General features: G+C 49.9%; 1 protein-coding gene across 1 annotated transcript; it reads left to right on the top strand.

The window, feature by feature from the left end:
* Nucleotides 1-23,019: 23,019 nt before the first annotated feature.
* Nucleotides 23,020-23,937, top strand: NOG (noggin). Its single transcript, XM_038757286.1, has one exon. It carries the CDS (start codon nt 23,253-23,255, stop codon nt 23,916-23,918), a length of 666 nt encoding a protein of 221 aa, XP_038613214.1. The 5' UTR covers nt 23,020-23,252; the 3' UTR covers nt 23,919-23,937.
* Nucleotides 23,938-25,318: the final 1,381 nt, after the last annotated feature.

The following is a 25,318-nucleotide window of genomic DNA, read 5'->3' as shown; positions in this document are numbered from 1 at the left end:
TTTGGGCTGCCTCATTATCTCCTAGATTCATTCATTCATTCATTCCTTCATTCAATCGTATTTATTGAGCGCTTACTGTGTGCAGAACACTGTACTAAGCACTTCGGAAGTGCAAGTCGGTAACAGATAGAGACGGTCCCTACCCAACAACGGGCTCACAGTCTAAAAGGGGAAGACAGGCGACAAAACAAAACATGTAGATAGGTGTCAAAATCGTCAGAACAAATAGAATTATAGCTATATGCACATCATTACCAAAATAGAGTAGTAAATATGTCCAAGTAGAATAAATAGAGTAATAAATCTGTACAAATATATACAAGTGCTGTGGGGAGGGGAAGGAGGTAGGGTGGGGGGGGATGGGGAGGCGGAGAGGAAAAAGGGATGGACTAATTGGGTCTAATATTCCCCGAGGATCAGTTGGCTGGGAAGCAGCATGGCCTTGGGAGTCAGAGGACACGGGTTCTAATCCCGGCTCCACCACTTGTCTGCTGTGTGACCTTGGGTAAGCCACTTAACTTCTCTGGGCCTCAGTTCCCTCATCTGTAAAACGGGGATTAAGACTGTGAGCCCCGTGGGACACGTTCACCACCTTGTATCTACCCCAGCGCTTAGAACAGTGCTTGGCACCTAGTGAGCGCTTAACAAATACCATCATTATTATTATCTGAAATCCTCCTTCAGGAAGCCTTCCCTGATTCATCTTTCTTCTCCTCGCCTCCTACCTTCCCAAATACCACCTTGGCACCTTGACACTCGGAGCCTCCCGTAGCCCTTCTGAACAGGTTGACTTGCACGCTGGACTGGTTCAGCCCCACTGGTCCACATATCGATCTTTCGACTGTCTTCATCTTCCTATTATGTGTTTTGTGTCTTGTTCCCCCACTAGACTATAAAGCTCTCTGAAGGCTGGGATCATGTCCTTCTAGACTGTGAGCCCACTGTTGGGTAGGGACCGTCTCTATATGTTGCCTACTTGTACTTCCCAAGTGCTTAGTACAGTGCTCTGCACACAGTAAGTGCTCAATAAATACGATTGATTGATTGATCATGTCTCTGAGAAGCAGCATGGCATGGGGATAGAGTACGGGCCTGGTAATAATAATAATAATAATAATAATAATAATAATAATGGTATTTGTTAAGCGCTTACTATGTACAAAGCACTGTTCTAAGTGCTGGGGGGGAAACAAGGTGATCAGGTTGTCCCACTTGGGGCTCACAGTCTTAATCCCCATTTTACAGATGAGGTAACTGAGGCACAGAGAAGTCAAGTGGCTTGGCCAAGGTCACACAGCTGACAAGTGGTGGAGCCGGAATTCAAACCCATGACCTCTGACTCCCAAGCCCACGCTCTTTCCACTGAGCCACGCTGCTTCGGTCATGGGTTCTACTCCCAGCTCCACCAGTTGCCTGCTGCGTGACCTTGGGCAAGTCACTTCACTTCTCTGGGCCTCAGTTACCTCATCTGTAAAATGGGGATTGAGACCGTGAGCCCCACGTGAGACAGGACTGTGTCCAACTGGATTTGCTCGTATCCACCCCCAACATTTAGTACAGTGCCTGGCATATAGTAAGCACTTAACAGAAACGTTGTTATTATTACTAACTTTATTGGACTCTCTCAAGTACGTAGTACAGTGCTCTGCACAAGGTAGATCAAAAATGCCCTGAGGGCAAGGACCTTGTCTACTCAATCCATTGAACTCTTCCAAATGGTCTCCACACAGTAGGTACTCGGTGCTTAGTAGTGATTGTGAGCCCACTGTTGGGTAGGGACCATCTCTATATGTTGCCAACTTGTACTTCCCACGCGCTTAGTACAGCGCTCTGCACACAGTAAGCGCTCAATAAATACGATTGAATGAATGAATGAATGAATGATGGATGGATGGATGGTGTCAACCCCATAGTCCACCTCTTTAACCTCTCTGGGCCCTAGTTTCCACGTCCGTAGAGGGGGTTAAGAGTCCCACTTTCCCCACCTCTTAGTAGTGATGGTATTTATTGAGCACTCAGCACGCTACACTGTATTAGGTGCCAGGGAAGTTCGGATTAAAGAAGCGAGGTATTCCCTGCCCACGAGGAGCTTACGCTTTACAATAGCCTTACTTCCCGTGAGGGCCTGGGACTCTGTCTGGTGTGATGACCTTGTATCTACCCCCAGCCCTTTTGCAGCGCTTGGCGCATAGTAAGCACTTAACGAACACCGCAGTCATTATTATTATAGGTGAGTGGTCTTGCCACAAGTGGCTCCCCTGCACTGCCTCCTCCCCCTCCCCTCCCCTGGGGAGTTTGGCAGAGTCAGCCAACTAGATGTGTGTTTCGCATTAACTCCATCTTAGGATGGAGAAGTAGTTTCATGCTGAATTAAAAATGACTTGGAAGCGTACATTGTGTGCACGGGGTTGGCCCTATGAAAGGAATCAAAAAACGAGAGGAAGCAAGTTTCTCCATCCATCTGCAGAGAAGCAATCAAAGCTCCCAGCTCCCGTCAAATGTGAAAGGAACGATTTCTTTCTTCCTTTGACTGACTGTTAGCAACCCTCTTGGCCCCAGGGTGAGATAAAGAGGCAGTGCAAAGGCTGCGATCTTTAAACCACCTTAAGTACCCATTAAGCATGTTAATAACATCCACCGTAGTGAGACTTACCAATATAATTTCCTACTTTAAACCTGGCGTGAAAAAAAGCCAGCAGACAAGACCCCCTTAAATAAGAGGCTACTGGGTGGCAAGAGAGAAGAAAGCTTTTGCTGGGAGCAGAAGAGCTTTCCTTCTCCAAAAGCAATGATCTCTAATTTTTTCCAATGCTATTTTTCACATTCTTTTCTCCTCACTATTTGGTCAGGAGTCGACTTTTTTAAAAAAATGAAAACAATAATAATGATGATGTTGGTATGTATTATGTGTTCACTGTGTGCCAAGCACTGTACTAAGCTCTAGGGTAGGATGATCAGATCAGAGTCCCCGTCCCACTCGGCACTCCTAGTCTAAGAGGGAGCCAGGATTGTCTAGTGGGAAGGGCACAGGGCCAAGAGAACCAGGTTCAAACCTCAGCTCTGCCTCTGGCCCTCTGGGATGACCTCGAGGGAGTCCCTTAACTTCCCTGGACCTCAGTTTCCTCATCTGTAAAATGGGAAGAAAACAGATGATGAGCTCTATGTGGGGCAGAGGTCATGTCCGACTTCTAACCCTTATTTCTACCCCAATACTTTAAAATGCAGTAAGGGTTTAACAGCTACCAACAAAAACAATATGCCTATGAGGAAACCGAGGCCCAGAGAGAATATGTGACTTCTCCCCATCCCAGACTCTTTCCACCGGGCCACGCTTCCAACCAATTTATCGGTGGCCACATCGCGAGGTGATGCTCTGTTTGTGGTCAGCGGTGCAGCTCCGGAAAGCTGGAGTGAATGCAAGTCCGAGAGCAATCCAGCAAACACGATCTTGGCAACGTCAAAAATCAGTGCTGGGAACACCAGGAGGAGGAGCATCCCAGTGGAGCAGAAGCATACTGTGACTCCAGCTTCCAAATCCCCAAGCCCGGAAGTCCATCAAGATTTTAGCATCTTTTTTACATTTATCTGAACACTCAATTATCTGTTCAGCCATCTACCCTGATGCCTTCGTTCTGCTTCATCCCGGCTCTTCTTCAGGCTTTTGCTATCTGTCAGTCATTTTCTTCTGTCTCCCCCAGTAGAGTGCCAACTCACTGAGGGCAAGAAGCGTGCCTCAGGCTTCTGTTGTACTTTCCCAAGCGCTCAGCACAGTGAATTGTCCCCAGTAGAAGCTCAATAAAGTGTTTATAAAAAAAATTCTTGGGCTGCCGACGTCTCAGGCAGCCAGCTGAGAGGTGCAGTGGAGCAGAGATCTCCAACCTGCTCACATCTCCCTCCCTCTGTTCTTTAAAAGTGCCTCTCCCAGACTATTCAACTTTAGATTGGCTAGGGCCCGAGCAAGACTATTTTTCTTTCTTCCATTCTACCGGAGAAGGGCATCCCATTAAAAGAAAACAACCACCTCACAAGTCGAAAGAAGCTGGAGAGAGAAAAACAGAACTCAAACCCCCGTCCCCATGACATCCGCCACGTCCTGAAAGAGCTGAAAGAAACGCAGGGATCTCCAGGAAGAACACATTTGAAGTTTTTATTTGCAGAAGCCGGGGATTGTTGAGTGTTGAGCCTCCCCTCCAAGCCCCGTTTCCCCCTTTCCCCCCTCCCCCCCCCCCCACCTCTTTCTGCAATTTAGTTTTAACTACCCTGTCAGCTCTAAGGTGCCTAATTGATGCCTTTTATTCTGGCTTAAAGCTCCTTAAGAAGAAAGGGGTTTGACGGGAACTGGTGAATTCAGCTGATTTTGTATGCTTGTTTCCTTGCAAATAGGGGCAGGGGGCTGATGATCTTGGGGGAGGCTTGGTGGGGGCCCGGGGGTAGTGGGGGGCACAGAGGAAGGCGACAGTCGGGGGTGGGGAGGCTAGGGGGAGGAGGGGAGGGGAGTGTGAGGGAAAGTCTATTTTTAGTGAGGGTTTTATAGTGGATCCCTCTAGCTCGACTCCACACTGAAATATTGTCCCAGTCTCAATGACATAAACACAGAAGCAACTCTGAGATCTTGGCGCCAGCCAGGGCTGGAGACTGACTGAAAGAAGCCGTGAGATCCAACGGAGAAGCCTACTGTAATTCCAACCAAATCCCCACCCTCTCCTCTCATGGCTCACTTAATACAGCAAATAGCAGCAGCTTTTGTGCAAATAAGATGAACTTAAGTTACTGAAAGATCTCCCAAGAGGCCTTTAATGGAATAATGACTTAGGTAAGCTTAGGTTAAAGGTGGGGGGGGGGGTTAGTGAATTAATTAACGGCAATCCTCATCAGTTAGAACAGACAACAACAGAAAAATCTTGAAAGGGAGGGCTATCTTCTGCAGCAGACCGAGGCTACCCCTTCTGTCCGAAAAACGCAAGCGTTAAAAAAAAAAGACATAGTGCTGATGGTCAGAGCTCACCCTGGGTACCCGATAGTATTGGCCTTTCATGGGCCTTTTGAAATGCTACAAACACAGACAGTAAGGCAGGGTGTCACTAAAGTGATACACCACACTAAAAGACTTATTTTCTCAAGCAAATTAAAATATGGCACGCTTACTCATACTTCATCCCTATCCTCGTTTTGTCCTTGGGGGCTTAGGGGGGGAAAGGTGATTTTTTTTTTTCGGCCTGTAAATAAATAAAAGATTATCCAAATTCCAGATAAAGCGGTCGTTTCTAAATGGAACTTTCATCCCATTATGAATTTCATGGAAGCGGCCGTTCAGACTTTGAACTGCGGCAGCATCTCTACTGAAATGCCCTAATTGCAGTTTTAGGCATTTAATGTTTGCAGGCACCACACTGTGTGCACATAGCATTCTTCCCAAGACAGGCTAGCCTAGGAGAGTCGAGCCCGACCCTGCCCTCAAATCTAGTGGGACTTTCAGGGCTTCAATTCAACTCCGAACCAAGATTTCCCCTAAATGAAGGATTCTGAGCAATTTAATATTCTGAAGAATCGTTTACCCAGGTGCCTTGCAGTGTTGGGGCTGTAGGAACTAGAAGAGGTGCTGTGTGTAGCTAGAATGAGGCCTGCTCTCCATGATGGAAGATGAAAGCCCCCTGAAATTTCTGGGTGCAGTTGTGGCCAAAGGCAACCACTCTCCCCAGAGGGTGAGGAGGGAAGGGTGGGGGTCCCCATGACTGTGTAGCTGGATTCCCGGCCTCGCTCACCCCAGTGCTCTGACCAGAATGACGCTGGAAGACCCGAAGTGATCACTTGGTCCCAATCCTCAGCTCGATTTAAAATTCCTGCCCACTTTCACCACCCTCACAGTGAAAAATTGGCACTTGCAAGTGCAACTGAAAGGTCAATGTCAGATCAACTTTCCTGTGCCCCCCGGGATTGTCTGGCCTTCACTACGGGGGTGGCATTCTTCCCCAGCAACCCCCCGGCATCATGGGCACAGAGCGGGCTAGAAGAAAGAGCATGGGCCTTTGAGCCAGAGGACCTGGGTTCTTATTCGACTCCACCACTTGCCAGTTGTGTGACCCTGGGTGAGTCACTTAACTTCTCAGTTTCCTTGTCTGTTAAAAGGAGGGTTCAATACCCATTCTCCCTCCCTATTAGGTTGTGAGACCTGATTAACTTGTATCTACCCTAGCACTTAGTATAGCGCACAGCACATAGTGAGAGTTTAAGGACTATCACAATTATTATTACGCTGTTTCAGCCACTCACAATATTCCTGGAACTTCTGATTCAAGAGAGTTACATTTTAAGCCCCTTGATGGCAGGGAGAGTGTCTTTTAATATTAGGATATGCTCCCAAGTGCTCAACAAATGTAAGCTGGACCAACTGGGCAGATCAGTCCAACAGCAAGCAACGGGTCGCAGCTCTGAGCTACTGCCTCCTCAGGCCCGGAAGTAGCCGGAAAGTGGCAGACACATCCCTATCCTACTAGGCCTCCCTAAGCCTGAATGCGGACAAGAGGTTCCCCCTGGGGAACTAGAATCAGGAAGCAACTCCAGGTCATTCCTGCTCTACAAACCGTTTCTAGATTGTGAGCCCGTTTCTAGACTGTGAGCCCGTTATTGGGTAGGGACCGTCTCTATAAGTTGCCAATTTGTACTTCCCAAGCGCTTAGTGCAGTGCTCTGCACACAGTAAGCACTCAATAAATACGATCGAATGAATGAATACAAAAAGTCTGCCCATTTCACAGAATTCCTTTCCTGAGGACCCCCTTCAGAGACAGATGAGGAGGAGGAGAGAGAGAGATAGGTCACATCTCCCAGCACACTTGCCTTGTTCATATACCTGCTGGGCTAGAGAAATCCCGGCACGCTCTCGCGAAGCTGATCCCCTGGCTTCTGTTCATTCCCCCGACCCACCCCCAATCTCCCTCCAAGGGCCCCATTGGAAGATGAGAGGGGAGGGGTCGGGGCTTGGATTCTCTCTGGCCTATCTTCTGTGTGCTTTTGAGCAAATCACTTTACTTCCCTGGGCCTCAGTTAATTCCTCTGTAAAATGGGGATTGTGGCTATTAGCCTCACCTGGGATAGGGACTGTGTGATTGTATCCACCCCAGCACTTAGTACAATGCTTGGCACATGGTAAGCACTTAACAAACACCACAATAATCAATTATCTGAGGCCTGCACTCTGAGATCTGTCAGCAATTGACTCCTTGGCAAAAAGGGAATCTACGGTCTGTTTCTCTTGGACAGGGTAGAAAGCAACTCTGGGTCATAACCCATTTTTTCCAAATTATCTGGACCAGTTTAGACCTGTCCTTGGGACCTGTAACTCTTCTTGACTGGAGGATGGACATAGCTGAGCTAACTGGCTATTTCCACCTTCCCCTCCCACCTCCCAACAAGGAGTAGCATTTGCAATCCAATGAAAAGTGAAAGCCTCATCTGTGAGCACTCTCAAGCGCTCAGTACAGTGTCCTGTAAAGACAAGGAGCCCAATGAATACCACTGACTGATTGGTTAGCAACAAGCCCTCAGAGATGTGTGAGAGTATCAATAGTAGCCATTGGCCGGCAGAGTGAGGTGGAGAGATACTGAGAAAAATTGGGGTATTTTGAGATGGGTCTAAGAATTCAGACTTGAGGCACAGAAAGAAACTCCAAATACAGAAAGAGAAGAAAGCTAGACCAAACACTCCTAGATACACAAGCTTCTATAAACCTGCAAACCCTTAGCGAGTCTCTGGGCCTCAGTTTCCTCATCTGCAAAATGGGGATAAGATCCCTGCTCTCCCACCCTCTTGAACTGTGAACTTCATATGAGACAAGGAGTAGGTCTGATCTGTTGGTATTCACCCGAGCACTTGGCACCCAATAAAGGCCGGAACTAATTACCACAATTATTATTATTATTATTATTACAGAAGAAGCCATCCAAGCCCAGGGAGGTTAAGGGGCTGCCCAGGATCACCCTGCAGGTGACTGGCAGAGCTAGGGTGAGAACCTAGTTTCCCAGTGTTCATCCCGTTGGGCAAGTCCTTCATCACACCCAAGGACCCCGTGACAAACTTGGGGGAACGAGTGTCTGCCTGGGAGAGTGTGCCCCTCTGCCCAACTTGTTTTACCCCAACACACGGCCCAAGTATCTTATGAGGGGAATATTTAAACTTACAGTGGGGCAATAAGAATGACCCCAAAGTCTGGGTAACAGCATTCACAGCAGAGTTACGCTGGCCCCCAACCACTTATGATGGCCTGAAATCCAAGTGAATTTCTATAAAACGTGATCTGCCAGGATTTTCTTACCCCCTGGCATGATAATTACGGTGCCTTTTATTGCATCTTAAAGGCTCATCCGCAGCGACTCAAATCCTCCAGGAGGAGAGAGGCAATTTCACATTTAAGATGCCGCTTCATGAAAACGATGTGGGGCGTCCCAGCTGCTTCCTCCTCTCCTTCTCCTTCTTCCCCTTCCACCTCTGCCCCCCCAATCCTTTCTCCCCCTCCCTCCACCCCACCCCCCTCCACCCCCCCAACCCGGCACTACCAAGAATTTTCTTGAGGCATTTTAAGGGATTACCCTTTGAGAGTTAAATCAAGCCTTAAATGAACTAGTTAACATGGTTAAGCCATTGTGTAAGGAACAAGACACTTATGTGAAATTGTACAGTGCTTTGAATTCAACTTGGAGGCAGCAGAGGGATCAGATCATTTATTTCTGCTCTAATACACTCCCCGCACCCCCTCCCCTTCCTCAATTTTCTTTCATCCCGAGACATAATAGGTCACCAAGAATCATAAAGTCTCATCAACTTGCTCATCCTTTTAATCCCACTGGTCGGCCGCTATCCAAGGCCCATCTTCCTCCTGTGGCGATCCGATCCGAGGCAAACTACGAGGAGAGTTTTGAGAGTTTTTAGAGGCAGCGAAAAGTCCTCCTTGGGGGCTAGGGGAAGAGCTGTTTACATAACGTTTAACCCTCCATTCCCTGGGCCCCGTGCATTTGATAAGTTACGGTAGAGGGATCCGGTGATTTAAAAAAAAAAATCGAGAGCGTTTTCGATAAAGATGGGTAAATACATCCGAGGCGTAACCCTAGATATAAGAAAAATAAAAGCAGCTGGGGGTTTCTTAGACATTGTTTGTCTTGAAAGTGATGAGAAGAAGCATGATCAAAAGCCTTGTTTTACTACAGTCATGCTTCATTATGGGGGGGAGGGGGCATGAAGAAAGTCCTATACCAACGTGACTAGATTGCTAGAAGTGTTCAGCAGCTATATATAAACCCCCCTCAGCTGCCTGAACTAATTAGTCCCTGGACTGAGTCAAATATGGGGAGGGAGGGAAAAAGGCCGGAGTGTGGGGGGGAGAGAGAGAAAAGTGGTGGGGAGAGGAAAAGAGGAAGAGAAAGCAAGGGAGAAAGAGAAAGAGGGAAGGAGAGCTTAGATGAGAGAGGGAAAGAGGGAGAAAAGAGAGGGGAAAGAAAAAGAGAGAGAAAGAGGAAAGGAGAGAGAGAGAGGAAGAAGAAGAGGGGAAAAGAGAAAAAAGAGGGAGAGAGAATGCGAGGGGGAGAGAGTGGATGAGGGAGAGAAAGGGAGAGGAGGAGGGTGGGGAGAAGAAGAAAAGGAGAGGGAAAAGAAATAAAGAAAATCACTGTTGAGAGAAGAAGATCCCTACTCCCTACCCTTGAGAAGGGCTACAAGAGGAGAAGAATTTTATCTTCTGAGCCTCTTAGACCCCAAAATCACTAGCTGCTCATTTCCAAATCTGGAAACCCGGGGAGAATCTCTCTGTTAACTTTGTCCGCCAAATCAATCTTCAGCCTTCTCCTCCCCCGAAATTAGGGAGCAGAACCCCACAGCTTCATCCAAATTCTCCTTCATCCCACATAAAGACTCAAGTGATACTTTTAAACTGGGAAAATGCGTTTTCGATGCCGCCGTCCCCTTAATGTGTGCGTTTCCTTTATAGCAGACTTCCCTGTAGATTCTTGGGATCTGGAACTCTTGAAACCACACCAGAAGTTACTTTACTTACACACACATACACACACACAAACACACACAAAAGGGTCCTCACCGATTCTGATTTCCCCTCAATTTCTCCTTTCTTGGGTGAGATGTCAGATTCGGCAAACCAAGTCTGTTCTAGAAAATGGCACTGAGGATTCAGCATCCCCACAGACAGGTTCCAAAGGAAATTACTGCCTACAAAACTCGTTAATTCTTTCCACACTTACTCATCCCCAACGGTCTCTGCTGACTGGGAACTTTATGGATTGAAGAAGGACCTGAAAATTTTCAATTTTTTTGCTAGACAACAGTTGTATTTTCCTGGGACTTCAATTTAAGCCCATGACTTAACCTTTCGGCATTACCTACAGAAATGGAGATTCAGTCCTGCATTCTCCCCTTTTCCCGGGCCTGTTTTTCACGTACAACTGGCTAGCAGATTCACAGAAGATTGGGGTACCTAATCAGCCTAGCCCAAGGTTTTAAGATAGTGTGTCCAGGAGGCTCTTTAGATGCCAGGCACCCAGAGACACAATACATCACATGTGTTCCAAGGGGCACGTAGAGAAACATGTTGCCAAATCGATCAAATCAATCAAGAGACTGTATTGAATGCCCACTGTCGGCACAGCACTGTACTCAGCACTTGGGGGAGTAAGATGCAGTTAGTAGACATGATCCCTGCCCTCAAGAAGCTTACAGTCAAGCTGGGGAGGCACACTAAAAAAATTACAGGCAGAATGGAGTAATAGAGGATGAAAATATGCACATAAATGCACAGGGGAGTGTATCCCAGTGCTAGGGCCTAGATCACATGGCTGGGGGGAACGTCCTGACTCCCTCTCACCTCATTCCAGAGCCTTTGTCATCTCCTCCCAAGTCCCCATGGATGCGGGCACCACTTCCGAGCCACAGAACTCGACAGTGGGATCTAAGGTAGAGTGAGATTAGGCTCTGGAAATGGAAACACCAAATGAGCAACAGAACAGCTGAGAACCAGACTGTTGCCGCTGTATGAAACTGGTGAATGGTGGGGGTGGATGGGGTTAATGGTATACTGTTAAGTGATTCCTACATGCCAGGCACTGTACTAAGCGCTGGGGTAGATAAAGGCTAATCAGGTTGGACACAGTCCATGTCCCACGTGGGGCTCAGGCTTAATCTCCTTGTTATATGTCTGCTAATTCTGTTGGATTTGTACTCTCCCAAGTGCGTTCTACAGTGCTCTGCACAAAGTAAGTGCTCAATAAATCTGATCGATTGATTCTACAGATGAGGTACCTGAGGCACAGCACCCTAGACTGTGAACTCGTGTGGGCAGGGATTGACACTTTTCATTGCTGTATTGTACTTTCCAAAGCGCTTAGTACCGTGCTCTACACACAGTAAGCACTCAATAAATATGACGGACTGAATGAATAAAGAGAAGTAACTTGCCCTAGATCACACAGCAGACAAGAGGCGGGGCCGGGTTTAGAACCCAGGTCCTTCTGACTCTCATCCGTGTTCTATCCACTAGGCCACGCTGCTTCTCTGATCAAGATCTTGGGGTTTTGATCTCCCTTCCAACTCTCTGCCTTGAGAGTTGAGCTGCAAGTGCCCAGTAAGTCTCCCTCTCCTTCAGGAGAGCAGGTCATTTCATACCGTGGTGAGAGTCCAGCATTCAGGCTGTCTACACTCTAACCAATACGGATGAGGCACCAGACACTTTTTTTAAGTACTAATAATAACCACGATGATAATCATCATCATCAATCGTATTTATTGAGCGCTTACTATGTGCAGAGCACTGTACTAGGCGCTTGGGAAGTACAAATTGGCAACATATAGAGACAGTCCCTACCCAACAGTGGGCTCACAGTATAAAAGGGGGAGACAGAGAACAAAACCAAACATACTAACAAAATAAAATAAATAGAATAGATATGTACAAGTAAAATAAATAAATAAATAAATAGAGTAATAAATATGTACAAACATATATCCATATATACAGGTGCTGTGGGGAAGGGAAGGAGGTAAGATGGGGGGATGGAGAGGGGGACGAGGGGGAGAGGAAGGAAGGGGCTCAGTCTGGGAAGGCCTCCTGGAGGAGGTGAATAATAATAATGATAGCATTTATTAAGAGCTTACTATGTGCAAAGCACTGTTCTAAGCGCTGGGGAAGTTAACAAGGTGATCAGGTTGTCCCACGGGGGGCTCACAGTCTTCATCCCCATTTTACAGATGAGGTAACTGAGGCCCAGAGAAGTTAAGTGACTTGCCCAAAGTCACACAGCTGATAAGTGGTGGAGCCGGGACTTGAACCCATGACCTCTGACTCCAAAGCCTGGGCTCTTTCCACTGAGCCACGCTGTTTCTCCATGATGGTATTTGTTAAGGGCTTCCTGTGTGCCAAGCGCTGTTCTAAGTGCTGGGGTACATAAAAATCCCAGTCCCACATAGGGCTCAATCAGAGTGAGAGAACAGATATTTTAATCCCCATTTACAAGTGAGGAAACTGAGGCACAGCAGAGTGAGGTGAGTTGCCCAAGGAACTCTTATTTTGGGCAGTCAGCCTCCCTCTGCCAAGACTCCTGTTGTTGCATCCCATAGATTGGAAGCGGTGCCCATGTCCAGGGGGGGACTGGGAAGGTTGCAGTTGCTCTGGAGTGTAGGGGTGTGCGGGGGGGGTGGGTTTCAGGGGTCCCCACGGGGACATGCTCAGTATGAACTAGGGGAAAGCGCAAGAGTCTGGACGTTAGGAGTTGTGAGTTCTTGTCCCGGTGCAGCCACTAACCCTCTGCGTGACTTTGGTCAAGTCCCAACCTCTCTGGGCCTCAGTTTCCTCACCTGTAAAATGAGGATAAAACACCTGTTCCCCCTTCTTTGGAGACTGTGGGGTTGGATCCAATCTGATTATCTTGTATCCACCACAGGACTCAGCCCAGGTGGGCATTTAATATTACTTCTAGGGAGATCCTCTCATCTTCCACAAAGAACCATTTGTGTGAGAACTTGGTTTGGGAAAAGAGGGTCCAGGGCCCTTAGTGCTGAGTGCAGCCACAGTGGTCTCCTTCAGAGAAGCGATTCAGATTCCAGCCATAACGGGCTCTGGGAAATGAGTTTAATGGTATTTGTTCATTCAATCATGTTTATTGAGCGCTTACTGTGTGCAGAGCACTGTACTAAGCGCTTGGGAAGTACAAGTTGGCAACATATAGAGATTAAGCGCTTGGGAAGTACAAGTTGGCAACATATAGAGCTGGTCCCTACCCAACAGTGGGCTCACAGTCTAGAAGGTTATTAAGCGCTTATTATGTACCAAGAACTGTTCTAAGCCCTATGCGTAGGTGTGTGTGGGGAGGGATACTGAAGGAAGAAGGTGTTTTCAAGAGTTCTGTGCATGAAGCAGGACACTCACTTGGATGGGACCAATAATTTCTTTGGCGCCAGAAAAATGAAGTAGCCGAGGGAAACAAAGGTTAGTCCTCCAGCAAAATAGCCATCCTTCATGAGACCTTGGACAATTCTCCATAAAATAATTTCACCAATCCCTCCCCTGATGCTACGGTCAAGGGATGAGGGTGGAGGCAGGGGGTAGGATGAAAATCCCGAGTGGGCCAACCCCAGGTGAGCACTCTCCCCGGACTGGGACCGTGAATAGCTGACACACCCTGGCATTTGGAGACGGATTTTCGCTTTATTTTTCGCTCCGTTGAACGCCTGTCGCCATGTTATCTATAGCCCTTTGAGAAAGGAGCTAGAGACTAGACCACTTTATCTCAATAAACATCTATCTTAATAAGCAGGCAGAGCGGGGGAGGGGGAAAACCTGATATTCAGATGCACACTCGCATGTGTGTGGCGGGGGGGAAGAGGGGAGACGTTATTGATGCAGAATCATCCTATATAAGATTCCCCTATGGAAAAAATGACTTGGTGGGTGACTTTCTATTTTCTGGGGGGGTGGGGGGTCAGTGTGCGTATGTGTGTCAGTCAATCATATTTATTAAGCAATTACTGCGTCCAAAGCACGTACTAAGAACTTGGGAGAGTACAATATAAGAGTGTGTGTGTGTGCCCGCGTGTGCATGTGTGTGCCCAGGGAGTGGGCTGATGGATGTGCATATGTTTGGGGGGATATGAGAAGCAGCATGGCTCAATGGAAAGAGCCTGGGCTTTGGACTCAGAGGTCATGGGTTCAAATCCCGGCTCCACCAATTGTCAGCTGTGTAAATTTGGACAAGTCACTTAACTTCTCTGTGCCTCAGTTACCTCATCTGTAAAATGGGAATAAGACTGTGAGCCCCCCATGGGACAATCTGATCACCTTGTAACCTCCCCAGTGCTTACAACAGTGCTTTGCACATAGTAAATGCTTAATAAATGCCATTATTATTATTATTATATGTGCCAGGGTGTATATGTGAGTGTAAATGGGGGTGCGTGTACATACGTGTGTTGCTATTATTCTTCTATCCCAGCTCCTAATTTTCTTGGCCAAGTCATTCTCCTTCCCTGGGGATGTGTCAGTCTCTGTTCCGGGAGAGAAAGGGCCTGGGGCAGGGAGGCAAAGTGTCACCGTCCTCTCCCTATCTCCCTCTTCTCCCCCTCACCTTCCAACCCCATCTCCTCCTTCTCCCCGCTATCTTCCATCCCCACCGCCTCCCCTCCACCCCCCTAAAAAAGACAAACACACCCTGGACCCTGTCTCCAAGGGCTGGGCGAGAGGCGCCCTCGTTAAAACTCGGATAAACAATTTATCGGGAGATGAATGCACAAACCGACTCTGCAGACAAAAGTCTTCCCTTTCCCCTGTGGCTGGGTCCAAACTGGGGGGCGCCGAGCAGGCGGTGGGGGGGGGGACAGGGAGGTGGCTGGGGGAGGGGGTGTCAGAGCCAGACCTCAGGAGGGGCAGGAGCCCTGCTGGGTCAGAACTGGACAGGCACAGCTGACTTTTCCTTGTCCTTCTCCATCCAAACTGCCCTGACTGGGGTTTGCAAGGCAGGTCAGGGGGCTGTATGTGTCCCATCTTCCCCCTCCCCCCTATTTTTGCCTTTCCCTCCCAACTTCTCTCCACTTCAACTCTCCTTCCATGCCTCCCTTTTCCCTTCCCCCCTCCTTCCATCCCTTTCTGCATCCTTCCCTCCATCACTCCATCCACCCTCCCTCCTTCCCTCCCTCCCTTCCTGTTCCCCTTTTTCTCCCAGCCACCTGTTGCACTTGTCCCATCTCCCAGGGGAACGGGAGAGGGAGGGAGGAAGAGAGGAAGGAAGGCAAAGAGGGTAGTGGGGAGACTGGGGAAGCTGAGTTTTGATAGGTGGACAGAGGTCTGGGGAATTAGGGGAATTTATTTATTTTATTTGTACATATTTATTCTATTAATTTTATTTTGTTAATAGGCTTTGTTTTGTTCTCTGCCTCCCCCTTCTAGACTGTGAGCCCACTGTTGGGTAGGGACCGTCTCTATATGTTGCCAACTTGTACTTCCCAAGTGCTTAGTACAGTGTTCTGCACACAGTAAGCACTCAATAAATACGAATGAATGAATGAATGAATGAATGAGGTGGTTACCACTTTTGTCTTCCTGAAAAAGTCCTACCTTTAAACACCTCCAACACTCCCTGCACACCTAGTTGAATGATAGTAATGAGAGTGGCCTTTTTGGTGTGATTTCTAGTAATCAGGGTGGTCTTACTTTACATCATTTATGCTGTCCACCTCCTAAGTGACTTATGGTGAACCTCCTGCCAGCCAACTAGGCTTTTTATGCTGGTTCTTCTCCTCCTCTTTTTTTTTTAACCCCCCACTGGAAGTGAGCACTGTTCCCCCCAGTCTCAACCTGAGTCTGCCCAATTCCACCACATCAGCCCCCACACCACACATACACAGCCACCCTTACCCATCCTCATCTTTATACACGGCACCCTTCTCTCTCGCCTGCTGCCCATCTAAACAGTATGTTCTCTCTCTCTCTTCCTCTCTTTCTTTCCCTCTCTCCTTCCCACTCTCCTTCCCTCTCTCCCCTTGAAGGCCACCAGTTGCAGACACCCTCTGCACCTCGGTGGAACAGCCAAGAATCATTAGAAGGTTTAGAGGTGTGGGTTGGGAGTGGGCAGAGGGAGAAATGAAGACAGCAGATGGGAGAAGTAAGACTGCCCTCTCCCCTGCACTAGCTGGAGACCCCAGCTCCCTGTTTCACACCCCAACCAGCCCCAGTTTTTGAAAAAGAAAACTCTTACCCAACCCTCCGTCCGGAAGCCCACAGAACAGGAAGGGGCAGAGTTACGTGTCAAGTTCCTCATCACCCCTGGAGGACAGCAAGGCTGAGCAATGGGCCCATGTTTGAAGACAGCCAAAGGCCCGAAAGCTGGGTCAGAACTCTTTTCGGATTTTCTCTTCCATCTCACCAGCTTCAGGGGCGACCGGAGGTGGCTCGGCCGATGCCCGAAGAGGCCGTCCAGAATCCGCCTGTTGCTGACACCGACTGGGCTCTGGAAGCAGACGTTACGAGGAGACACAGGGATCAATCGGAACCGCTCCTGAGCAATTTCATTCCTGTCGCCCCTGGACCAGATTTGAAATCAAACCGCAAATCAAGAGTGCTAACAATTAAATCCTGAGTGGTGGCATCAACTGCCGTATTCGAGCATCAGTCAGTATGAAGCACCTACTGTATGCAGAGTGCTAAGTAAGGCATTTGGGAGGTTGTAGCAGGGACTGGAACTCTAATGAATGGATGTGTCTACAGAAAGTGAGTGAACGGTAGCAGGATACTAAAACATCTACCAGGAGAACAGATGCGCTCAAGGAAAAGAACAGCTATCTTCAGGCTGAGGAGAAGCGTGGTCTCAAATGATGTGCAAGATACCGGTAGACTGGCTGAGAAGCCACGTGGCCTGGTAGAAAGAGCACAAGCCTGGGGGAAGTCAGGGGTTCTGGGTTCTAATTCTGCCACTTTCCATCCTTGTGACCTTTGTCAAATCACTTAACGGCTCTGTGCCTCAGTTTCTTCATCTGTAAAATGGGGATTCAAAACTTGATGATGAAGGTATTTGTTAAGTGCTTACTATCAATCAATCAATCATACTTATTGAGCACTTACTGTGTGCAGAGCACTGTACTAAGCGCTTGGGAAGTACAAGTTGGCAACATATAGAGACAGTCTCTACCCAACAGTGGGCTCACAGTCTAAAAAACTACATGCCAAGTACCGCTCTAAGCACTGGGGTAGATACAAGGTAATCAGGTTGTCCCATGTGGGGCTCACAGTCTTCATCCCCATTTTACAGATGGGGTTAACTGAGGCACAGAGAAGTTACGTACTTGCCCAAGGTCACACAGCAGACAAGCGGCGGAGCCAGGGATTAGAACCCACGACCTCTGACTCCCAAGTCTGTGCTCTTTTCACTAAGCCACGCTGCTTCTCAGTAATAGTGGCAGGAGTGGTCATGGTAGTTGTAGCAATACCAATGATATTAGTAGTAGTAGCGTGGCTCAGTGGAAAGAGCGTGGGCTTTGGAGTCAGAGGTCACGGGTTCAAATCCTGGCTCCGCCACTTGTCAGCTGTGTGACCTTGGGCAAGTCACTTAACTTCTCTGGGCCTCAGTTACCTCCTCTGGAAAACGGGGATGAAGACTGTGAGACTTGGGACAACCTGCTCACCTTGTAACCTCCCCAGCGCTTAGAACAGTGCTTTGCACACAGTAAGCACTTAATAAATGCCATTATTATTATTATTACAGTAGTAACTGTGGCAGGAGTGGTAATGGAAGTGTGTATTTCCAAGACCGTGGTCCCCAATATGGTCTTCTCGGCCAAACGAGAGATCGTAAGTGAACTTCACCATCAGAGGTGTCTTCTTTGAAAGCCAAAGACAACTATATCTACAGATACATGTGAGTGTGTGTGTGTTTGATATTAATGGTAATGGTAGTAGCAATAGTATTGGTACCAGTTATAGCAACTTCGGTAGTGATGGCGAATAATAGTAGGAGCAGCAGCGATAGGAGTAGCAGCGATAGAAACGCTAGTACTACCATGTGAAGCAGCAGGAGAAGCAGCGTGGCTCGGTGGAAAGAGCCCGGGCTTTGGAGTCAGAGGTCATGGGTTCAAATCCCGGCTCCGCCACTTGTCAGCTGGGTGACTTTGGGCAAGTCACTTCACTTCTCTGGGCTTCAGTTCCCTCATCTGTAAAATGGGGATTAAGACTGTGAGCCCCATGTGGGACAACCTGATCACCTTGTAACCTCCCCAGCGCTTAGAACAGTGCTTTGCACATAGTAAGCGCTTAATAAATACCATTATTATTATTATAGTGTTGATAGTAGTATTAGTATGGTCAGGATATGATGGAGCATGGCAAAACTCTGTTTTCACCTCCACAAAGGGCCTGGATGGAATTGTTGATTGGTGACTGACTGGTGTTTTCCTCCACTCGACCCCCCGAGATAGGCTTTCTCCATCAACAGCACCACCTTCAAACACAAAGTACAGCCCACAGACAAGGTGAGACTGGCAGTCATTCATTCATTCATTCATTCAATCGTATTTATTGAGCGCTTACTGTGTGCAGAGCACTGTACTAAGCGCTTGGGAAGTACAAGTTGGCCACGTCTAGAGACAGTCCCTACCCAACAGCTGGCTCACAGTCTAGAAGGGGGAGACAGACAACAAAACAAATTAACAAAATAAAATAAATAGAATAGTAAATATGTACAAGTAAAATAAATAGAGTACCGGCTTCACTTTAAGGGTCAGTTCTGAATAAGGCGGGACAGGGGATTCCGTAATGCAGACAGGAGACCAAAGCCGATGACTTCGGCTGCTTTAATACTAGGAACTTCCAAATTCCCTTAAGGCCAAGTTAGATTGCATTTCTGCCCCCTACATTAAGAAGCCCCTGTTGACTTGTTAGTCTTCTGTCATTCATTCATTCATTCAATCGTATTTATTGAGCGCTTACTGTGTGCAGAGCACTGTACTAAGCGCCTGGGAAATACAAGTTGGCCACATCTAGAGACGGTCCCTACCCAACAGCGGGCTCACAGTCTAGAAGGGGGAGACAGACAACAAAACAAAACGTATTAACAAAATAAAATAAATAGAATAGTAAATACAAGTAAAATAAATAAGAGTACCGGCTTCACTTTAAGGGTCAGTTCTGAATAAGGCGGGACAGGGGATTCCGTAATGCAGACAGGAGACCAAAGCCGATGACTTTGGCTGCTTTAATACTAGGAACTTCCAAATTCCCTTAAGGCCAAGTTAGATTACATTTCTGCCCCCTACATTAAGAAGCCCCTGTTGACTTGTTAGTCTTCTGTCATTCATGCATTCATTCATTCATTCGTATTTATTGAGCACTTACTGTGTGCAGAGCACTGTACTAAGCGCTTGGGAAGTACAAGTTGGCCATGTCTAGAGACAGTCCCTACCCAACAGCGGGCTCACAGTCTAGAAGGGGGAGACACACAACAAAACAAATTAACAAAATAAAATAAATAGAATAGTAAATATGTACAAGTAAAATAAATAGAGTACCGGCTTCACTTTAAGGGTCAGTTCTGAATAAGGCGGGACAGGGGATTCCATAATGCAGACAGGAGACCAAAGCCGATGACTTCGGCTGCTTTAATACTAGGAACTTCCAAATTCCCTTAAGGCCAAGTTAGATTGCATTTCTGCCCCCTACATTAAGAAGCCCCTGTTGACTTGTTAGTCTTCTGTCATTCATTCATTCATTCAATCGTATTTATTGAGCGCTTACTGTGTGCAGAGCACTGTACTAAGCGCTTGGGAAGTACAAGTTGGCCACATCTAGAGACGGTCCCTACCCAACAGCGGGCTCACAGTCTAGAAGGGGGAGACAGACAACAAAACAAAACATATTAACAAAATAAAATAAATAGAATAGTAAATATGTACAAGTAAAATAGAGTAATAAATCTGTACAAACACATATACAGGTGCTGTGGGGAGGGGAAGGAGGTAGGGCAGGAGGGATGGGGAGGGGGAGGAGGCGGAAAGGAAGGAGGGGGCTCAGTCTGGGAAGGCCTCCTGGAGGAGGTGAGCTCTCAGTAGGGCTTTGAAGGGAGGAAGAGAGCTAGACTGTGAGTCCACTGTTGGGTAGGGACCTTCTCTATATGTGTTGCCAACTTGTGCTTCCCAAAAGCTTAGTACAGTGCTCTGCACACAGTAAGCGCTCAATAAATACGATTGATTGATTGATTGATTGATGTGTGGAGGGAGGGCATTCCAGGCCAGGGGGAGGACGTGGGCCAGGGGTCGATGGCGGGACAGGCGAGAACGAGGAACAGTGAGGGTGCTTCCCGGGAGATAGAAAAGGTCTCCCACCTCTACTGGCTTCAGCAGGAGCGTGGTAATAGGAGAAGGAGAAGGAGGAAAAGTATTTACCAAGTGCCTGCTGGGAGCAATGTACTCTTTTAAGAGAACACCAGCAGTGAAAGAAAGTAAATTTGGAGTAAAAAAAAATTGTTCCTGCTCCTCGCTTGGTACATTACCAGCTCCTTCACCCCCTCTCCCCATCACCCAAACACAAAACCAAACATTATGAATCAAACATTTATTTTAACCGTCTGGGGTGCTCCCTCTCCTCTTTCATCCTGGGGTGGCCTAGAGGGTGGGATGCCCACCCCCGTCTCTCGGTGTCCCAGGTGAGAACTGCCGCAGCCGCGAGTCAAGGGGGAGACTTTGCAGGTGCAGATGGAGAGATGGATGAGCTCGGGGTGGGGGCTTCTGGGCCCAGATTCACTCTTCCTCGCTGCCCTGAAAAGGAAGGGATAAGGGAGAGGGTTAAATGAGGCCGCGGGAAGCATCCCGTTCCCCCCCAACACCCACACACACATAACTATACTTTCAGGGATCATTTCTATAGTATAATAATGATAATGGCATTTATTAAGCACTTACTATGTGCAAAGCACTGCTCTAAGCACCGGGGAGGTTACAAGGCAATCAAGTTGTCCAGGGGGCTCACAGTCTTAATCCCCATTTTACAGATGAGGTCACTGAGGCACAGAGAAGTTAAGTGACTTGCCCAAAGTCACACAGCCGACAACTGGCGGAGCCGGGAGCTGAACCCATGACCTCTGACTCCAAAGCCCGTGCTCTTTCCACTGAGCCACGCTGCTTCTGACACCTGTCTACACGTGTTGTTTTGCTGTCTGTCTCCCCCTTCCAGACCGCGAGCCCGTTAGTGGGTAGGGACCGTCTCAATCTGTTGCCGACTTGAACTTCCCAAGCGCTTAGTACAGTGCTCTGCACGCCGTACGCGCTCCATAAATACGACTGAATGAATGAATCATACATACATACACACACAGGGCAAGTCACTTCACTTCTCTGTGCCTCCACTACCTCAACTGTAAATCAATCAATCAATCAATCAGTTGTATTTATTGAGCGCTTACTGTGTGCAGAGCACTGTACCAAGCGCTTGGGAAGTACAAGTTGGCAACATATAGAGTCAGTCCCTACCCAACAGTGGGCTCACAGTCTAGAAGGGGGAGAAATGTAAAATGGGGATGAAGACTGAGAGCCCCACGCGGGACAACCTGATGACCCTGTATCCCCCCCCCCACCAGCGCTTGGAACATGCTAAGCGCTTAATAAAAGCCATTATTAATTATTATTATTAATATTATTATTGTTATTATTATTATTATTATACAGACACACACAGAGCTCTGGTCCCCCTGCACCGAGGCGCAAGGCCGCAAAGGCGCCAGCAGGGGGCGCGCCGCGCTCGGCAGGGTTGGGATGGGAAGGGGAGGAATGGGAAAAGGGAGGAATGGGAAGGGAAGGGAAGGGAAGGGAAGGGAAGGGAAGGGAAGGGAAGGGATGGGAAGGGGAGGGAAGCGGGACGCGCCCCCGCGGCTCCGCCACTCAGGGAGCAGAAACGGGGCGACAGCAAAGGCGGCATTTTGAGCGCAATCCCCCCCCACCCCATCCCATCCCATCCCATCCCATCCCATCCCATCCCATCCCCCTTTGGCCCCAGGCCAGGCCTGGGAGCTTCCGAGGAATGACATCACAGCTGGAGCTCGGAGGAATCAATCCAGCCCACCGGGTAGCTCCGGCATTCCAGCTATCACATTATATAATATGTATTGAATCTATATGTTCCAAAAAAAAAAAAAAACCCAGAAAAAAACCAGGGAGGGTGTAGAGGCCTAGAGAGACCTGCCCCTTAAATAAGGACCGGCCTCTCTAAATCGAAGCCCGTTTACCGATCCTGCCTGGTTCTCAACAAATGCCATTCTTATCGCTATTATTATTGCTATTATTTAAAAAAAAAACCTCCCCCTCGGAGCCCTCCGCGGTTCCCCCCAGCAGTGACCGCCGCCCCCCTCCCCAATTGCATTGGCCTCGCATAAAGGGGGGGGGGGCGGGGGGCTGGTGGAGATTGGGGGGCGGGCGAGGGGGGGGGGTCCTGAGCAGAAACCTGCCAAGCGCCGTCGTAGCCGCCTCTTCCGAGCTCCGGGGCATCTGCCACCCGGGCCGGGCATCTGCCACCCGGCCTGGGCATCTCCCACCCGCCGCCTCCGCCGCCTCTTTCAGCGATTGCCGTTTTGCTGGGAATCTTGGGGGTGGAGAGTCAGGGTGGGTGGGTGGGTGGGAGGGGGAGGGGGAGGGGTGGCGGGGTTTGGGGGGTGGAGGAGGGGAGGGAGAGAGAGAGAGGGAGAGAGAGAGTCGGTGGTTTCCATGGTGATGGAGCTGAAAGTGCAGGAAATTTAAAGGCTTGGATCGTGCAACGCAGACAAACTGGTGCCAACGTGCGAGACCGCCGCCGTCGCCTCCGCCGCCGCCGCCGCCTCTCCCCCGCTGCAGCCGGCCGCCGTCCTCGCCCCCGGGAGCCGCAGGATCCGAATCCGGAGCCCGCCACCGGCGGGGCGGGGGGTGGGGGGAGAAGGGGGCTAGCCCCGGGGACAGCTGCGCGGGCCCGGGAGCCCCGAGAGGGGCTCGGCCCCATTTAAGAGGGGGGGGGGACGACGACGACGAGGAGGAGGAGGAGGAGGAGGAGAAGGAGGAGAGGCAGCTGCGGAAGCTGCGGCCCACCCCCCGGCACCCGGGCAACGGGAGCGAGGAGCACCAGCGGGCCGGGAGCGGGTGTCCCGCGGGCGGTCCAGCCTCCGTCCCGTGGAGCAGCCGGCTCTTCCGGGGAGGGGAGTGGGTCGTCTTCATGCTGGTGGGCCCCACCTCCCCGCCGCCGGCTCGGTGAAGCCCCCGGGATGGCGCGGGGCCCCGGCCTGGGGGTGACCCTGTGGGCCTTGGTGGCCCTGCTGGGGCTGCGGGCCGGGCCCGGGGGGTGCCAGCACTACCTGCACATCCGGCCGGCCCCCAGCGACAACCTGCCCCTGGTGGACCTCATCGAGCATCCCGACCCCGCCTTCGACCCCAAGGAGAAGGACCTCAACGAGACGCTGCTGCGCTCGCTGCTGGGCGCCCACTACGACCCGGGCTTCATGGCCTCCGCGCCCCCGGAGGAGCGGCCCCTTGGAGGGGGCGAGGAGCTGGGCGAGCTGGACCAGCTGCTGCGCCAGAGGCCGGCGGGGGCCATGCCCGGCGACATCAGAGGCCTGGAGTTCGCCGACAAGAAGCAGCGGCTCAGCAAGAAGCTGCGCAGGAAACTGCAGATGTGGCTGTGGTCGCACACCTTCTGCCCGGTCCTCTACTCCTGGAACGACCTGGGCAGCCGCTTCTGGCCCCGCTACGTCAAAGTGGGCACCTGCTTCAGCAGGCGCTCCTGCTCCTTCCCCGAGGGCATGGTCTGCAAGCCGGCCAAGTCCGGGCACCTAACGCTGCTCCGCTGGCGATGCCAACGGCGGGGGGGCCAGCGCTGCGCCTGGATCCCCATCCAGTACCCCATCATATCGGAGTGCAAATGCTCCTGCTAAGGGCGCCTCGCCCCTTCCCCGCCCACCCATCCGCCCCCTCCCCACCCCCCCAAACTCCCGTGCCCCCCCTCCTCCCTGCCCGCAGGACGTACCTTTAGGGCTCACGGTGTGCACTGTACCTGTAGGAATGTATATGTGTGCGAGCGTGGTGTGTGTATATATCGGGTCCCGGTCGGAATTTACTTATTAAAAGGTCAGTATTATACGTTTCCAAAAAAAAAAAAAAAAGCTACCGGCTTCTACTGTATTTTTAAAAAAACAAGAGAGGAAAAAAGAAGAAGAAAGAAGAAGGAGAAAGGCTGCTTCTTCCGTCCGTCCCCGACGTTACCTGCTATTTATATTCCGGAACTCTTCGCCCGGCGGAGCGGGGGGAAAGAAATATTTTTTTTTTTTTTTAACTACGGAGAGGAGAGGGAAAAAAGAAACTTTGGAGAAGGACTTTAAGAAGAGGGTGAGGAAGAAGAAGAAGCTATTTTCCATTCTTCGGAAAGCGCGCTGGTCTCCTGGGCTCGGAGGAGCCGTGGAGTTCGATGTTATTTTAGTTATTGTAAATATAGAGAACGAATGGAGTGACTAATCGTTGTAAATTAAGAGGATCTGCTATTTATTCTTTATAATATCCCTTGTAGTAAAGGAGAGAAAGAGAGAGAGACGGCAGAACTGAAGTAAACCACTAAAATCTGATTCGGCGCCTGGCCGTGCTGTCTGGTTTGTTCTTTAAAGGGGTTGGTGGGGGGGGGGGGGACGGGATCCCCTCCCCCCCCCCATTTTTGGAGGTGCTGAAGCTTGGGGGGCCAGGGGGTCTTTTCCTCCAGGACCCCCCACCTTGCGTTGGATGGCCGGGAGTATTTCACCTACTAATGAGTGTCTCATCAGCCCGGGTTTCTCCTGGCCAGGGGGTGGTTAGGGGTCGATGGCTACCCCTCTCCCAACTCCCAGCTCTAACTGGAGCCCAAATTCGGGGTCTCCTCCGGCCCCCCTCCCCCGCCGCCCAAGGTCAGCCCTGGGGGTGGGGGTCGCCTCCTGGGCCTGCCGGCCGGCCGACCCCTTTACAATAGGGACACGTGTCTTTCACACCTAGGCCGGGGGCGGGGCAGGGCTGAAATCCGAGCCCCGGGGCTTTGGGGGGATAGGGGAGGGGGTCCCTGAGCCCACCCGGACTCCGTGGCCGCCCCCCTACCAGCCCCGATTAACCCTTGGCATGCCGAGAAAGCTGACACTGAGTGGGGAGGCGGGGGAGGGTAGACCCCCTTATTCCCCCGTCCACGTCAGAGGTCGTGGGTGTCTAATCCCGGCTCCACCGCCTGTCAGCTGTGTGACTGTGTTTCTCTTCTCGGGGCCTCAGTGACCTCGTCTGGAAAATGGGGATGAAGCCTGTGAGCCCCGCGTGGGACAACCCG

This window comes from Tachyglossus aculeatus, chromosome 15 (genome assembly GCF_015852505.1).
Source record: "Tachyglossus aculeatus isolate mTacAcu1 chromosome 15, mTacAcu1.pri, whole genome shotgun sequence".
In the NCBI taxonomy this organism is placed as follows: Eukaryota; Metazoa; Chordata; class Mammalia; order Monotremata; family Tachyglossidae; genus Tachyglossus; species Tachyglossus aculeatus.
The sequence above is the reverse complement of the archived record's forward strand: the minus strand, read 5'-3'. Positions and strand labels throughout refer to the sequence as shown.

Bases quoted from the DNA above. Each gene is read 5' to 3' on its own strand.
- NOG (XM_038757286.1), top strand. From the start codon at position 23,253: ATGGCGCGGGGCCCCGGCCTGGGGGTGACCCTGTGGGCCTTGGTGGCC.